Source organism: Anser brachyrhynchus (assembly GCF_964034855.1).
Source record: "Anser brachyrhynchus genome assembly, chromosome: 10".
In the NCBI taxonomy this organism is placed as follows: Eukaryota; Metazoa; Chordata; class Aves; order Anseriformes; family Anatidae; genus Anser; species Anser brachyrhynchus.
Window position 1 is genome coordinate 489,524 of NC_137705.1, and position 15,137 is coordinate 504,660.

The 15,137-nt window shown below is 54.8% G+C and overlaps 3 protein-coding genes across 9 annotated transcripts in view; all 3 read right to left on the reverse strand.

The window, feature by feature from the left end:
- Nucleotides 1-1,956: 1,956 nt before the first annotated feature.
- On the reverse strand, nucleotides 1,957-3,520 carry H1-8 (H1.8 linker histone). 3 transcript variants are annotated; one of them, XM_080605532.1, is made up of 5 exons: nucleotides 3,358-3,520; nucleotides 2,917-3,194; nucleotides 2,696-2,834; nucleotides 2,533-2,612; nucleotides 1,957-2,434 (listed from the first exon to the last, which is right to left on the reverse strand). In XM_080605532.1, the coding sequence occupies exons 1-5, from the start codon at nucleotides 3,371-3,373 to the stop codon at nucleotides 2,135-2,137; spliced, it is 813 nt and encodes a 270-aa protein (XP_080461658.1). In that variant the 5' UTR covers nucleotides 3,374-3,520; the 3' UTR covers nucleotides 1,957-2,134. The 3 variants fall into 3 exon arrangements, with proteins under 3 accessions (XP_080461658.1, XP_080461657.1, XP_080461656.1); XM_080605531.1 differs by having other exon boundaries at nucleotides 1,957-2,458; XM_080605530.1 differs by having other exon boundaries at nucleotides 1,957-2,461.
- A 2,037-nt stretch (nucleotides 3,521-5,557) lies between these two features.
- On the reverse strand, nucleotides 5,558-11,047 carry RHO (rhodopsin). Its single transcript, XM_080605537.1, has 5 exons — nucleotides 8,934-11,047; nucleotides 7,848-8,016; nucleotides 7,599-7,764; nucleotides 7,158-7,397; nucleotides 5,558-6,606 (listed from the first exon to the last, which is right to left on the reverse strand). Exons 1-5 carry the CDS (start codon nucleotides 9,292-9,294, stop codon nucleotides 6,487-6,489), a joined length of 1,056 nt encoding a protein of 351 aa, XP_080461663.1. The 5' UTR covers nucleotides 9,295-11,047; the 3' UTR covers nucleotides 5,558-6,486.
- Nucleotides 11,048-14,537: 3,490 nt separating this feature from the next.
- IFT122 (intraflagellar transport 122) overlaps nucleotides 14,538-15,137 on the reverse strand; it is a 32,489-nt gene continuing 31,889 nt past the window's right edge. For all 5 annotated transcript variants that reach the window (XR_013955332.1, XM_080605539.1, XM_080605540.1 and 2 more), the window contains one exon: nucleotides 14,538-14,967. Coding sequence is in view for 4 of the 5 variants with exons in the window: in XM_080605539.1 (XP_080461665.1) it covers nucleotides 14,878-14,967 (90 nt within the window). In the remaining variant the exon portion in view is untranslated. The remainder of the gene's footprint in view (nucleotides 14,968-15,137) is intronic.

The following is a 15,137-nucleotide window of genomic DNA, read 5'->3' on the forward strand; positions in this document are numbered from 1 at the left end:
CCCTGTATAGTGACGTTTCTGCCCATCTGCACATAGAAGACACCAGACATTGAGAAACACACCAAGGTCAGGCTGCTATCCTTTGCCCAAAGTGCCTCTCCTCCCACACTCCTTCACAGACCATGCAAGCCGCTACCCTGATCCAACACAGAAACACGGGCAGGAGGGCAGCTCGTGGGTCAGTTTTGCAATACAACACCCACAGTTCTCAGGGCTGGCAGCTCAGCTAATGACCACCTTGTTTCCATGAGACGCGTTTTAACCCTTCTGGTCTGCAGCAGTTTACTACTCCTGCTTAGTTGATACCACGTGTTCCACCAGAACAGGCGCTGCTGTGAGAGAGAGAAAATCCATGCGAGGACTCAACTCCACACCCACGCAAATCACACGTAAAGACCAGCAGCACCGCACTGACTCCTGGGGCTGGACATCTTTACCTCTGCCAGGTGCTGTCAGCCCACAAAGCTGCATCTTCTCCCAGCACTGGGTAGCCCAGTGTGCTCTGCGCCACCACTGATGTCCTCAAGGCTTCTGGCTTCAGCACCGTGAAACCAGCCCCAGCCTGCAGGTCTTGATAATCATGCCATTGCTAAAATCCTCTCACTTCTGCCTCCCCCCCAGTAAAAGCTGCTCTTTCCAGACACCAGAGGGATTTTCTTTTCCCACTAGAAAGTTGATTCTTAGTAAAGCCAAATCCAGGCATTTAATGATTTGCTCTCTCTTAGAGAGAGAGCCTTGTGTTTGACATTCAGTGCCTGGTGAGAGAGGATGCAGCTCCTGCCCTGTTCTGCTGCAGGACATTTCCACGCTAATGAGCAATGTTTTGTGAGGTTAACCATCACCAAAGGAGCAGCTGAGCCCTTCTCCATTATTACTGCAGCATCCTCCACCCTGTCCCTGGGGAACAGGGGTTCAGTTTCATTAAATATGCATCAACGTGGCCAAGGTTGAAGTTTAAAAAGTAGTTAGTTTACTCAGCTCTTGCTTAAGCCCCAAAGCAAGGCCAGAAGCCTTGGAGGGCATTGGCAAGGCCAGCTGAAGATTAGCAAAATCCTCTTTAGGAAGAGTTTTACTTCCACTTATTTTCTCCTGCCCAGGAGGACTGTAACCCTTTGCATTATCAAGCTGACCTTCAGAAGGGCTATGTTCTCTGCAGAGCAAGAGAAATTTGGGCATTTGAAACTCTTACATGAAAGTTTTCATACTTTGACCAACATACTAGAAGCTAGTGAGACAGGTTTAGAGGTGAGTACTGTTCACAGACAGAGAACAAGAACACAAACAGTTCTACACCCTGCTGCAAACACCCCAAAATCTTCTTTTAAGCCCCAAAACATTTCTGTCTTCCTCTTACTGTGGTTAAAGAACCAGCAGCTCCTCCTGCTGCTGGGGACCCTTGTCCACAGCATGAACCCACACCTCCTGCCCTGGCACTCCTGTAATCCAAGCTCAGCCAGGCATTAGCACAAGGTCAGCTGGTAGGGCATGAAGCTGGACACCTACCCCATTCCAAGGCTGTGGGTGCCATGGCCCCACATCAGCAGAGCTGGCCAAGCCTGAGCTTCCCAGTGCTCAGGGGTGCCACCATACTGAGCCCCATGTGCCCCTGAGTATGCACCCGGCTAGGCCATCACCTGATACTGAAGCTTACCACCAGCCTGCACACATGCAGCCCCCCAAAGCCACCCCAGCACTGCTGGCTGGCCAGATAGGCTCCTGGGAAGACCCTAACTACTATGTACTACTCCAGCCAGCAGCCAGGGATGTGGGGATGCACAGGACACCTCATGGGAGCTGGCAGCTGCAGCACCAGCTCACGTCCACTCCGTGAGTCCACACGCTGGCTCATCCCACTTAGGATGAGGCCAGGAGCAGGCTGGGATCCATGTTTACCCTGGGCTGGGAACTGCTAGCCTTGGGAGACAGGTACTCAGGAGCAGGGCAGTAGTCACACTATTTCATGATGAGTGAAGCAGCTTTATTAGTAGCAGGTGAACACAGAGTTAAAACCTGTCCTGTAGACTAAAACCAATTCAGACCCCATGGGTCTGGGCTCAGCTGGGCACAGTGCTGCACTGCCAGAGACCTGGGACCCCTAGTGCACCTTCTTGCCCACCACGGCAAGGGATGCCTCCTACGGTGCAGCCTCCCCGTGGCCAGCACCTCGGGCTGCCTGGGGTTTCCTTGTCTTGCCTTTAGCCCCCTTCTCCTTGGGGACAGCTTCCCAAGCCTCCCCAGGCACCTTCCCCTTAGTCTTGCCCACTGGGGCCTTCCGGGTCCCCTTTGCCCCAGCACCCTCAGGGCGGTCACCATCGTTCCCTCCCTTGTCCTTGGCAGCCAGAGCTGTGCGGGGCGCTGACCGCCCTTTGGCAGGGGCCCGGGGGGCCTTTGCTCCATCACTCCTGGGCTTCGCTGTTGCCGGTGCCGGCTGGGCCTGGAGAGGAGAGAGCACATCAGGCTGCTGCCATGCTGTGAGTCAGCAGCCTGAGCACAGCGCTGGCACCCCCAGCCTTCCCACAGGGCCATACTCACATCTGCAGGCTTTGTCCTTGGCTTCTGCTTCACAGCTTTTGGCTTCTGCTTCATGACTTTTGGCTTCTCCTCAGCAGTACCTGTGGAAAGGGGGGCAGCAAATCAACACAGGCAGGGGCCTCTCAGCAGGGTCAGGGTGCTCGTGACACCACCAGCCCGTTACCTTGTCCTCCTTCGCTCTCCAGCGCCGCAGGGGCCCGGGTGGCCTTGGCAGCTCCTCTGCGTCCTGGCTTCGGGGCCTGTCCTCCGGTGGGATCTGCCTGGCCTGGCGGCTGCTTCTGCCGCAGCTTTTCAGGTGCCAGCTGGGTGCAAGGTATGGGAGTGGGGCTGGGCAGCACCTCAGCACCAACCCCGCAGCACGGGGTCCAGCAGCCCCCCACTCACCTTGAAGCGGCCAGTGACCCCCAGGGCAGAGGAGTTGTGGGGCCGCACCAGGTCCCCACGGCTCAGCCCCTTGATCAACGCCTGCTTCAGCAGGTACTTGAGGCGCACTGGGTCCACAGCGGGGTACTTGGCCAGGATGAAGCGTTTGATGGTGACGACGGAGGCACCCTTCTTCCCATCCTGGGCCCGCAGTGCCTCAATAACCATGTGCAGCGTCGGGGGGTGCCGCCGGCCCCGAACAACCTGACCGGACAACCGGGCAGCACTGCCAGCTTCATCTGTGAGGGAAGCAAGAGGGGCATCATGAGACTAAAGTGCTCACAGCCCCAAGGCCTGCAAGTCCCCTGAAAGCAAACAGGCATCACCATGCTCATCTCCACAGGCTCACAGTGACCAGAGCCAACAGTGCCCAAGCCCTGCAGCACCCAGCAGATCCCTTACCTGTCTGAGGCTCCATAACAGCACACAGCAACCCAAAGCCTCAGGCCCAACAGCCCCAGCTCTGCTTACAGCACCACTGACCCTGATCACAGGTTTACCTCACTTCCAGCTAATTTATCTGATTAGCACCATAACTGCAAGGTCTGGTTGGCAGCTGCTAACTGCTCTGGTTGCCACCCAGGGGGAGCAGGTGGCTGTGAAGCCAAGTACTCATGCCCAAATCTTTGTGAGGGGCTGGCAGGAGAAGGGCCGTGTCTCAGCAGATGTTTTGGAGAGGGACGAGAGACAGGGGGCTCACAGGGTGAAGGCTGTGACCACACAGTGCAAAGGCACCCACCCCGCTGCTGGGTGCTGGGATGGCCGCGTACTGGCAGCACACGCCATGGGCTGGATGGGGAGCCTGGCATGTCTGCTGGGCCCTTTGTGCAGGACAGTCCTGCAGGGAAGCAGGAGCTGCACTGCACAGGGAGCCCAGTAATGGGAGGGAGAAATGAACCCACAAACGAGAGGAGGAAAATGAAGAGCTATTTTGTCAGCTGGCTAAAGCAGGAGGAGCAACTCTCCTGCAGCAGCCCCAGGTGTGTGCTCATGAGTAGGATGCCACACATGCCCATGCTCACCACATCCTGCTGTGTTCAGGGAAGAGAGCACCCAGGCCTATGCAGGGGCAGCCCTAATGTGTCCCCTCCACCTCCCCTTCGTGCCAGCTCCTGGCACAGCAACTGCACTGCACTGCGGATAGCATCGTCCCATGGGCAAGGGACGAGCTGAGCCTTTGACCATCCAGGTCCCCAAGGCTCCCAGGGCACTTCTGTGTCATGGCTGTGTTTAAATTAATTCATCCTATGATTCCTGTGATTTTCCCTGCTGTTTCAGTGGGGTGAGACATTTGTGCTACTTTCTGTTCTGCATGTGCTCATGGGGTGAGCGTGTCTAATTCACTAAAACAGCTCTTTGGTGCAGGAACAGCATGAATGTCTTCACCCTGGAGACCGCTGTGTTTCTCCAGAGCATGCTGTGTCAGCCCCTTGCTCCTTACAAAAAAGTCATGAGCTTTTTGTGTGCATCGTCTGTGAAAGTCCCTGGGGAGCTGCAAACTTGTGGAAGGACTGGGATCATGTGTCAGCAGCGCTGGTTCATGGCCTGATGCAGCAGATGTGCTACTGCACCAATGAACATGCAAAACTCAGCCCAGACAGACCTCCTTCATCGAGGTCTGCACCGACCTGCTGAGCCTGGGGCTGGGTTCTGGCAGAGGACCGAGGCGTCAGCAGGAGCCTGGCCTGGAGCAGGGTTCTGGAAAAGGCCTGTGCCCAAGTCCCATGTGCCTGGCTCTGCCCAGACCAGCACGGCTGGCCCTTTCCCTGATCCATTTCCAGTCAATTTCTGAATTTGCCAGGAAGGAGGCCATGGGGGTGGTGGAAGGCCACAGGGTCCTGCACCGCAGCAGGGCTGCATTCGCTTCCTACAACCACCTTCTCCTCCCAGATCTGACCATCACCTCTCTGGCAGCTCTGTGATGCCCCCAGCACCCACCTGGCTGGCAGAGGTGCCCCAGGCCTTGCTGACCCCAACAACACCAGCCGTAGGGCTGGGCGCGATGTGGGGCGACAGCCCGTGGGCTGGGGGCTGGTCCTGCGCGGGAGAGCCGCAGTGCCAAGCACCACACGGCTCCTGTGGAGCACTGCCTTGTCAGGCAGCAAACAAACACCAAACCCTTCCTCCGCTTCCCTCCAAAACCAGCTCCCAGGTTTGAAATACATGAATCAGGCATCAGCCTAAACACTGAATTATTCATAAACTGCTAATCTTCAGATTTCACTGAATATGCAGAAGTATCGATAAAAAAAATAATGAGAGAATTGTACTTGCAAATTGCTCTTTATTAAAGGTTTAACTTGCATGGGTTCTCTATGTTCCCTATTAGACCTTGCAAAGCTGCATAGGATTAGAAATCAGAGAGGATAATAATGTACAAAAATAGTTTCAAATGTTGATAACACTGAACAGCGAGAAAAACATCTTATTTGTATAACTGAGCTAAAAATAAAAATGAAGAACACTGCTACAATTGCAATATGCCATCTTGTAGTGCTTGAAACATATGTCGGCGTCTCTGAGCCATATGCTCCCATGTCTTGCCTGCTACAGCGCGGAGGGAAGCTTAGCGATGCACCGATCAATCCTCAAAAGCAGAAGCACTGGCCAAAACCTCCTACTTGGGCTGATGCCAAGCTGGGTTGCAGCTGAGGCAGGGAGGTGCGGGAGGACCGCGGCTCGGGGCATGGCCCCAGGCTGCAGGAGGGCCTGCGGGCGTCTGACAAGGGAAGGCCGTGCGAGGGGAAGGGGAAGCAGCTTCCTGCTGGGGGAGGCATCAAGAGGGGCTGCTGCCGAGGCGCAAACACCGAGTGCACGTCGCGATGCTGGGCGCCCGTGGAAATGAGCACCAAGCTCTCCACGAGCACACCCAACCGCAGCTGTGCCATGCTGCGCCACGCCGCCTGCTCGCGGGTGGGGTCTGCACCATCACCTCTGCAGCACGGAGGAGCCCATGCGCACCAAGACACCCCCATCTCCCCAGAGGTGTCGCAGCGCCTCCCGGATCTTCTGAAATGCGGTGGTGGGGCAGGGCTGGGCCTGGAGCACCCAGCAGTGGCCCCAGCATGGCGCAGCAGGGCCCAGCTGCCGCCTGTGTCTGCCGGGCAATGTCCCAGCGGCAGAGCCGAGGGGGGCTCAGCCCCAGCCCCACTGAGGCCCTTGTGCGGCCGCGGTGAGGGAGGTAGCAGTGGCTCTGTCGTGGCCCGGGGTTCGCACCCTGTGGTGCAGGGCATGCGTGCACATGAAGGGGATGTCAGACTGAGTGGCCTGCACGGTGCAGACGGGTGTGAGCTCTCAGCAAATCAACAGAAAAGCACGGATTTACGCCAGCGGAGGAGCTAAGCCTTTGCATTTTAATTACAAAACGTGTACACATTCACAGCCTTGTTCCCAGGGTTCCTATTGTCAGGAGAGAGAAGCCCGCCCTGCAGGGCCGTGGTGAAGCGGGGGCAGGCGATGGCAGTGGTGGGACTAGGTTCGTGCTGGCAGGGCGGTGACGCACACCCTGAGGGCCGGCCGCTCCGGCAGGACCTACGCGGGGGAGACCTGGCTGGTGGAGACGGAGGAGGTCTCTGTCTTGCCAGCAGATGTGTCCTCGTCACCCAGCGGATTCTTGCCGCAGCAGAGGGTTGTGATCATGCAGTTACGGAACTGGAAGGGAAGGGAGACATTGGGTGAGGGCAGGTGGCCGCTGGGGGTTGCCTCTGTGCTGGATCCCTCTGTGCCGCCTGGGGCAGAGCCAGGGGGATGGCAAGAGCGAGCCCCAGCAGCACCGCAGGCTCTGCCCAGGCCCTGGTGCCCAGGCTCTGTCCAGCAGTGGGCCCGTCACAGCGGGAGCATCTCCCAGAGACACAGGCTCCTGGGGGCTGTTGCAGGGGGCTGTGTGGACACCTCTGGCACGGCAGCGCCGGATGCACCGTGCAGGGTGAAGTTTCCTTCCTGCTGCCCGAGGCTGGCGCAGTGCAGCCCCACCTCTTCCACTGGGACAACGTGTCTCGTTCGGATGGGTGGGTTTGCATTTACAAGATCTATGCTGTGCGAAGGGATGAGTTGCACTGTCACCACCCTCCTTCACACAGGCACAAGGTTACCTGGAAGCAAAGCCCTCGCAGCTCACTGGTGCGCTGGAGGTCTGGTAGCAATCCCCAAGCTGCTATGAAGGCAAACACCACAAAGGAAATCGCCTGGCATGCGGCAGTTACCTGTTTGTTCATTACGATGTAAATCACAGGGTTATAGATGGCAGAGCTCTTGGCAAAGAATGCCGGGATGGTCATGAAGATGGGCCCGAAGTCTGACCCCTGGTTGGTGAAGATGTAGAAAGCGACGCTGGCGTAGGGGACCCAGCAGATGAGGAAGGCAATGACCATGATGATGACCATGCGGGTCACTTCCTTCTCTGCCTTCTGGGTGGTGGCAGACTCCTGCTGCTGGGCGGCAGCCTGCGGGCAGAAGGAACAGGGAGGTGATGGATGTGGGGGAGGGTTCAGCCTGCGAGGGGTGTGGGGTCAGGGTTTGGGGTAGTTGGGCTGCATGCCCGGAGCTTGCGGTGCTCCCCTGCGGGGCGACCGACACGGTCCTTCCTGCCACCTGTCCGGAGCCTGGCGCGGCCCCGTGCAGCACCCTCACCAGCAGGCACCCACCTCCTTCACGGTGCAAACCAGGTTCCCGTAGCAGAAGAATATGACCGTCAGCGGGATCATGAAGTGAACCACAAACATGTAGATGACGAACGATTCGTTGTTGATCTCTGGCTTCAGCGTGTAGTAGTCGATCCCGCACGAGCACTGCATGCCCTCAGGGATGTACCTGCGAGGTGACACAGGGGGTCGGCGCCCCGCACAGACACCCGTGGCCAGCCGGGACCCCGCGCCAGGCGGCACCCTGCCTACCGTGACCAGCCGAAGAGCGGGGGAGCCGCGCACGCCAGGGCCATGATCCAGGAGAAGGCAACCCCCATGATGGCGTGGTTCTCCCCGAAGCGGAAGTTGCTCATGGGCTTGCAGACCACTACGTACCGCTCGACAGCCAGCACGACCAGTGACCAGAGCGCAATTTCACCTGAAGCAGGGAGAGAGGGATGGAGATACAGGGCCTTTGAGGGCCAGGAGAAAAGCTACTGAAGGCAGCACGGGGCCTCCTCCGAACTTTCATGTTCCCAGGGCAGACCCCTAAGAGCAGGTAAATCCCCACCCGGGTTCAGAAACAGCAGTGAACAAGGGCTAAGTGCTGACACGGTGGGAAGGCATCAGAAGGCACCTCCACACTGCGGTGCCGCCCCTGCAGTAACCGCCGTGCTCTGTGTGTTGGGGTCCATCGCCGAACCCCACTCTCTGCCCGGACTGCCCCCACACCCGCGGGTCTGCGGCCCCGCTCGGGGTGCCCGTCATGCCGGGGTCCTACTCCTACCCGCAGCTTCCCAGCAACTTGTGCCATGAGGCCCGAACCAGCAAAACGGTTGCCTCGCTTGTGGCTGAGGGCTGAGCTGAACGGAGGAGGGCGTTTTTAGACACACAATTTCTGATTAACATCTGTTTCTGTCAAAGCCGGGCTGGCAGGGGAGCAGAGACAGCTTGGCCAGCCTGCGCCACCGAGCGCCGCGTCAGAGCGAGCACCAGGCTCAGCCCCGCCAAGCGGGAAGAACAAACTGCCGGATCTCCAGCCAGAGAGCAAGCCAAAAAGATGTGCAAATCCAGCAAAATCTGCTATTGGTTACTTTTCATTGCTACGTTGTTGTTCTCAGGATGCTGAGCAGGTGGCTACCAAAATAAGGTTTAAAAAAAAAAAAAAAGTGTAATTTGTCACTTTCTTCACCTCCCACCTCCCAGCACTGCAACTGCCTCAGCCCACACCAGCGGCAGACCGAGTACCTTCCAGATACCACATGTTTTTCCAAGAGCATCTGGGCATCCTCCCACCCTTTCCTAAAATCTGGAGCAATTTCTGGCAGAAGATTTTTGAATATTTGGAAAACTCACCACCCAGTGTAGCAAAGAAGCCTTCGATGTAGCACCCTGTTACTCCAAAGACAAAGTACCCATTCATCGAAGTGTACATGGTGGTCGTGAAGCCTCCGAAGACCATGAAGAGGTCGGCAACCGCCAGGTTCAGGAGGATGTAGTTTAGAGGTGTCCGGAGCTTCTTGTGCTGGATGGTGACATACAGCGTGAGGAAGTTGACGGGGAAGCCGAGCAGGATCAGCATGAACATGTAGGCAGCCAGCGCCGAGAACTTCCAGGGCTCAGCCAGGTAGTACTGGGGGTACTCGAAGGGGCTCCGCACCACCCCGGTCTTGTTGGACATGGGCACGTAGAAATCTTGGCCTTCTGTCCCGTTCATGGTTGCGGTTGGTGAGGTGCCTTTTGCTCTTACTCAGGTTTTTTTTGTGTGCGTGGGGGAATTGCCTCTGAAGCTGGGCTCCCGCCACCTCTCAGCCTTCGCCGTTACCCCGGGGAGAAGTGGCTACGCTCACCTCCGCGGGGCACCCCTTATAAAGTGCCCCCTGGGGTAAGCTCCAGGCATTGGTGTCAGCACGATTAGGGCTTAGAGAATTATTAATCATAATCATCCAGGAGTAATTGGCTTTCTTGGGAAGGTATTAAGGTGACACCTGTTTCTGGCCTGCACTGTCATTGTTGCAGACCGTGGTTCATGGTCATTATATATAAAGAGGTAGCTCTGCAGCACACTGCTCGATGGGGGGCCCAAACCAGGAGGCAGCTCCACCTGCACGGCCTCGATCCTCGGCATGGCTGCGCCGCTCCCCGAGGAGCGAGCGCTCGGGGCAGCCCCGTGCCTTACGTGGTCACTGCAGCCCGTGGCCCGGAGCGGGGTGCCCACAGCTCGTGCTGCCATCGCCCAGGGGAGGCACGCGCCCCACCGAGCACGCAGTCCACCCCCCAGGGGCACTCAGGGGCTGAGCTGCCCGCCAGTTGGACATGCCTCAGTTTCCCCACAGAGGGTTGGAAACGGGACACATCGCTACCGGGTCAGAGGGAAGGACAAAGCACGCAGGACCCTGCTCATGGCTGTGCTTGCCCAAAGCTCCCAGGCTGAGCGTTCAGCTCTTGCCAACAAACCGAACTCTTCTCTGCCCCCTGTGAGCAGGAGTGAATTCTGTGACTGAAAACCCCACAACCGTGAGTTTGGGGGCTGTAGTGGGTGCTGGGCTGGGCAGGTTTGGTGTGGTCCACCAGAGACAGAGGCCTGTTCTTACAAGAGGAAAGCTGTGACACCAGCTAGCCCCTGCTGCAGAGCGTCTCCATCACTGCTGCCGTTCCCAGGAGGAGGCTGGTGACAGAGTACTCTCAGGCAGCATGACCATCAGCCCTTCTCCCACGTGCTCTCAGCCATCTGCTTTTTCTGCTGCAAGATTTGACTGAGAAGGTTTGAAGAACACAGTTAAACACTGATCCTCTGGCGAGTTTCCAGTTGTATCACTTCCTCCGTCTCTGGCCTGACATGTGTTTTGCATCACGCCAATTACATTGGTAGCACCAACAAAATAACCTAGCCCATCCGTCTTGGACAGGTATCATTCTGCATTGGTGCTGAGAAAGGTTGTGGGCAAGGTACAGAAGGAAATTTCTGAGCTGAAGCCAACATTCGACCTCATATTCCGGGTGACAGACATCTTCAGTCTCCCTGAAACTTTGCAGAAGTGTTGGATTCCATATAGGTGGGCATTAGAGCTGCAGGGGAAGCTGTTGTTGGAGCCCCCCATGTCCTAATGTCTACCTCCCCACTTGATGCACTCAGTTGGGCTTGAAATGTTCTTTTTGCCAGTCAGCACCTGAGTTAGACATTATCTGGTTTACAGTTTTCAGACAATAGGACAGCATGTACACAAGTGAACACAATGAAGCCAACCACAGATCTCCCTTCTGTACAAGGTGATTCCCTACAGTTCGTGCCACCACGATTAATCTTTCAAACTCCGAAGCTATTTTCCCCACTTTTTTTTTCCTTTCTTTCTTTCTTTGCACCCACTGTTTATCACTGTTCTCATGTACATATTACTCTCAGCACTAACAGCACTCCAGTCGGCACGCAAATTGCAGGCAGTGTCCCCGCAGAGGTTAGAGCAGACTGCTTGGCCCCTTGGTAGGGGACAGGGCTCCAGGGGACCTGAGCACCCCCACAGCAATTGCTTTCTAGGCTGCAGCCAGGGGCTTGGGCTTAACTTCCCCTGCAACCAGGAGCTGAGGAGAGGGCAACTGAGTGCCTCATGCAGCACGGAGGAGGATGTGCCAGAGCAGCTGGAGCTTGCGGCTGGGAGATGAGCAGAGGCTCACGTCCTCTTGGCCTTAATAAACTTGCTTCAGTCCTGGCCTAGTTTTCACCAGTGTTCCCTGTGGGCTAGTTTAGCACATGCAAAACTGTTCAAAGGGAAAAAGCAGAAAACTCTGTGTTCTCTTCAAAAAAAAGGCCAAGAGGGGAAACCTTCCCTCTAAGTGGGGAACATCTTACAGAAGAACTGATGGACCTGAAGCGCTGGTACCACTGACAAAGACAGACCTGTCTGTCATCAAAGGCAGGTCGCGATCACCCCGGACAGCCACAGAAGTCTTCCTTCACGTCAGTGTGCAAATACCAGCTCCTCGCACATCCTCTGCTCGTACTATGTCCCTCTCAATTAACTTTTCACATGTGTTGTCAAGGCCAAAGCGGTGCCACTAACTGCAAGTGCAGCTGTTCACACTTGTACCTGGGTGTACAAGAAGGATTAAAGGTTTATCTTCCCCATATACAAATATGCCACATTAAGCTCTGATGCAATAAGCTGCTGCTGAGGTTAGCAGCTGCTGCTCGGGGCTTAGGGCCTGACCTGCGTCACCACTGGAGTAAGGGCAGCGGGAAACGCAAGCAGTGACAGGGTAGAAGCTCAGGGCAAGTTGAAGAAAAGAGTTGGTGAACCACTCACAATTGGTTCAAACAAAAGCTGTGTGGTGGGACTTGCACATCCAGGGACTTCTTATCATGGAGTCACCAGAGAGCTTCAATGGCACAAGGCAGGCCGGAGCTAGAACATCTTAACAACTGACGAGATGTGCAGAGCCCAGCTTTGCCTGGAAAAGCCCAATACTCTTTTCAAACTTAGACTATTGACAGAGAAGGTGTTTAAAAACGCACAAAAAAAGTTTCCTTGTTTGATCTATTTTGCCTCTGTGTCATTGCAAACCCTGTCTATTTATTTTTATAATTTTTCATTCCTCCTAGCTCTACAAAGCCAGCTCAGTTCTGGAAGAACAAACTGAATTCCATTTTGGCTCACGTATCAAACAGCATTATTTACCAATGTCACTTGCGAAGTCTTTATTGCAAACAGTGATATACGAGTCAGAAAGCAGACAAGTGCCAATTAGAACACAATGTTTTTAAAGTGGTAAATTAAGCAAATTTGGTCAGGAACCACTGAGGGACTCGGAAACCCTGTAGTGCTATTCCATAGCATCATAGAATGGCAGAATGGTTTGGGTTGGAAGGGACCTTAAAGCCCACCCAGTGCCGCCCCCTGCCCCCAGCCCAGGCTGCCCCCAGCCCCACGCAGCCCGGCCGTGGGCACTGCCAGCGATGGGGCACCCGCAGCTCCTGGGGCAGCCTGCGCCAGGGCCTCACCGCCCTCAGAGTAGAGAATTCCTTCCTTATATCTAACCTAAACCTCCCTCTCTTAGTTTAGAGCCGTTCCCCCTCGTCCTGTCACCGCTCCCCCCGACAAAAAGTCCCTCCCCGGCTTTCCTGCAGCCCCCTCGGGCGCTGGCAGGCCGCTCTAAGGCCTCCCGGAGCCTTCTCTGCTGCAGGCTGAGCGCCCCCAGCTCCCCCAGCCTGCCCTCACAGCAGAGCTGCTCCAGCCTCTGAGCAGCCCCGGGGCCTGCTCTGCACCCGCTCCAGCAGGTCCCTGTCCTGGGGCTGGGGGCCCCAGAGCTGCAGTCCTGCAGGTGGGGTCTCGCGAGAGTGGAAAGATTTCAAAGTGTCACTTTCCAGAGGAACGCAAGCAGACAGAGACATCGCTCACTGATTTCACGAGCAAAGTGCTGCTGTTCACACGGTAGCTGTTTTACCAGCACCCACCAACCTCAGACAGTAGTTTAAGGCAGTAAATTAGAATATTATTTGCCACTCAAAACAAAGGGAGCCTTGTGACATACAGGATGTCATAATAAAACTCGTGCTAACAAGGGTACAACTTGAACTGGGTTAAAGTCAAGAGACCTATCGCTTCCCAACTCCAATGCAGCCCAGCTGGTTCCCCACACAGATCCTCGTGCTGTCAGAACTGCTCAGTACCCACCCTCAGATTCAGTTATCCACCAGTACTTGGTGTGCTGCATCTGGCTGGGATGGAGCTAACGTTCTTCATAGCAGCCCATGTGGTGCCGTGTTTTGGATTTGCTAAAATGGTGTTGATAAAACAGCAGCCCTTTAGCTATTGCTGAGCACTGCTTGCACAGAGCTGAAGGGTAATTTTGTTCCCTGCTCTGCCTCCAGCAATGGGCCAGAGGCGGGCAAGCAGCTGGGAGGGGGCCCAGCCAGGACAGCTGACCCAAGCTGACCAAAGGGGCGTTCCATACAAGATGACGTGGTGCTCAGAAACAAGAGGAGAAGAGGAAGACAAACACCGTAACCACCACTATGTAACCATTACTCATGCTGAGGCCCTGCTTTCCAGGAAGCAGCTGGGCATCTGCCTGCCACAAGGAATTAAAGAATAAATTGCTTACTGCTTTTCTTGCTTATTAAGCTGTCTTTATCTTGACCGACAAGTTTTTCTCCTTTTGCTCTTTTAATTATCTCCCGTCCTGCCAGCGTGGGGTGGGAAGTGAGCATACAACTGCACGGCTGCTTAGCTGCTGTCTGGGAGGGACCTGCCACATTTGGTCAAGCAGCTGCGCCACTGAAGTCCCCTCGCTCTCAGCACCTGGTTGGCTACACTAGAAAAAAACTGGAAGGCAGGTCCATCTCCTCTCACCTCTCCACTGTGCTTCCCATGGCTCTGGACCGGAACAATGCTAAGGAGCTACTGCTCAGAAATACTGCGTTAGCGCATCACCTCTGCCAGGGAGCGCAGCACGACAGTCAGCGGAGCTGTGCTAGCTCAGGCAGGCAGGTGGGCCCACACCACAAAGGTACACTCACATCACAGCAGCCACAGGAGCGGACAGGATGCCAGTATTCCTGCGAGCTACCCCACGATCTTAATAACAAAGCAAGTTGCATCACCTACAATTTTCTTCTCAGCAGATGAAGAACTCTCCTACCCTTAGGTAAAGAGGAGGAACTGTGAGAAAACAGTGGCTGACTGTGAGCCCTCAGCTGCTTTGGTGTTCCTCCCTGTCAACCCAATGTATTTATAAGCACGCAAACACATTCAGTTTAGCCCATTAGGTCAGTGGCTTTTCTTTCATTAATGGTAAACATGCTAATGTTACCAGAAACACATAGGCTGCAGTAGACAGATGAGGAACTTACACCTGGGTGTTTTTGCTAACATGAAATGGACACTTCCATACAGAACCTGTCATGTGGATTTTAACAAGAATAAATTCTACATAGGTTAAAAGGAAATTCTGAGACAAACAGTACTGAAAAATAGTCCCATTTATTTGAAGTTCTGACAATAACAGGTACATATTAAGGAACAAATTAAGTCCTAACACAAGTTGGAGTAAAAACAATTACTTCAAGTCTGAACTTGACCCTAGCAACCTTCCTGTAAAAATCCGTGGCACTTCAGCTGCTTGTCTGGGAAGTGTAGAGGACAGACATGCTCATTTAAAAAAGTTAAATTTCTTCAACTCAGTTCCACTCACATACAAAACAGAACAAGATGACAACTAAGTTGTTAGGAAAACCATGAATCTAACAAGTACTTTGCCAAGTCAATAGGGAAGTCTCTCAGTTGAGGTATAAGATTGTTTTTCTTCATTGGTTTGACTCATCTATTCTCCTTCGGCAGAACGGACAACAGTTATGCTGGAGCACGAGAAGCTCATAGTCTTCCGTGTGGAACATCTATGAATTAGGAACAAATTGAGGGACAAATTAGCCTGTGACTAGATCAAAGAAAATGCAGACTGAGCTCAATGGATTTTCTGACACATTCTGAAGCTACTATTACACAACAACTGGCCCTCTTACTTTCAACCGCTTGTCAGAGCTATAACCTACAACAGAGCAGCAAA

Excerpts from the sequence above, each read along its gene's own strand:
- H1-8 (XM_080605530.1), bottom strand. Across the intron at positions 2,613-2,695 it reads GGAGAGCGAAGGAGGACAAG|GTACTGCTGAGGAGAAGCCA; the intron begins GTAACGGGCTGG and ends CCCTTTCCACAG. Across the intron at positions 2,462-2,532 it reads CAAGGACAAAGCCTGCAGAT|CAGCCTGATGTGCTCTCTCC; the intron begins GTGAGTATGGCC and ends ACAGCATGGCAG.
- RHO (XM_080605537.1), bottom strand. The coding sequence starts at position 9,294 with ATGAACGGGACAGAAGGCCAAGATTTCTACGTGCCCATGTCCAACAAG. Across the intron at positions 8,017-8,933 it reads CTTCTTTGCTACACTGGGTG|GTGAAATTGCGCTCTGGTCA; the intron begins GTGAGTTTTCCA and ends TCCCTGCTTCAG. Across the intron at positions 7,765-7,847 it reads CCGCTCTTCGGCTGGTCACG|GTACATCCCTGAGGGCATGC; the intron begins GTAGGCAGGGTG and ends GTCACCTCGCAG.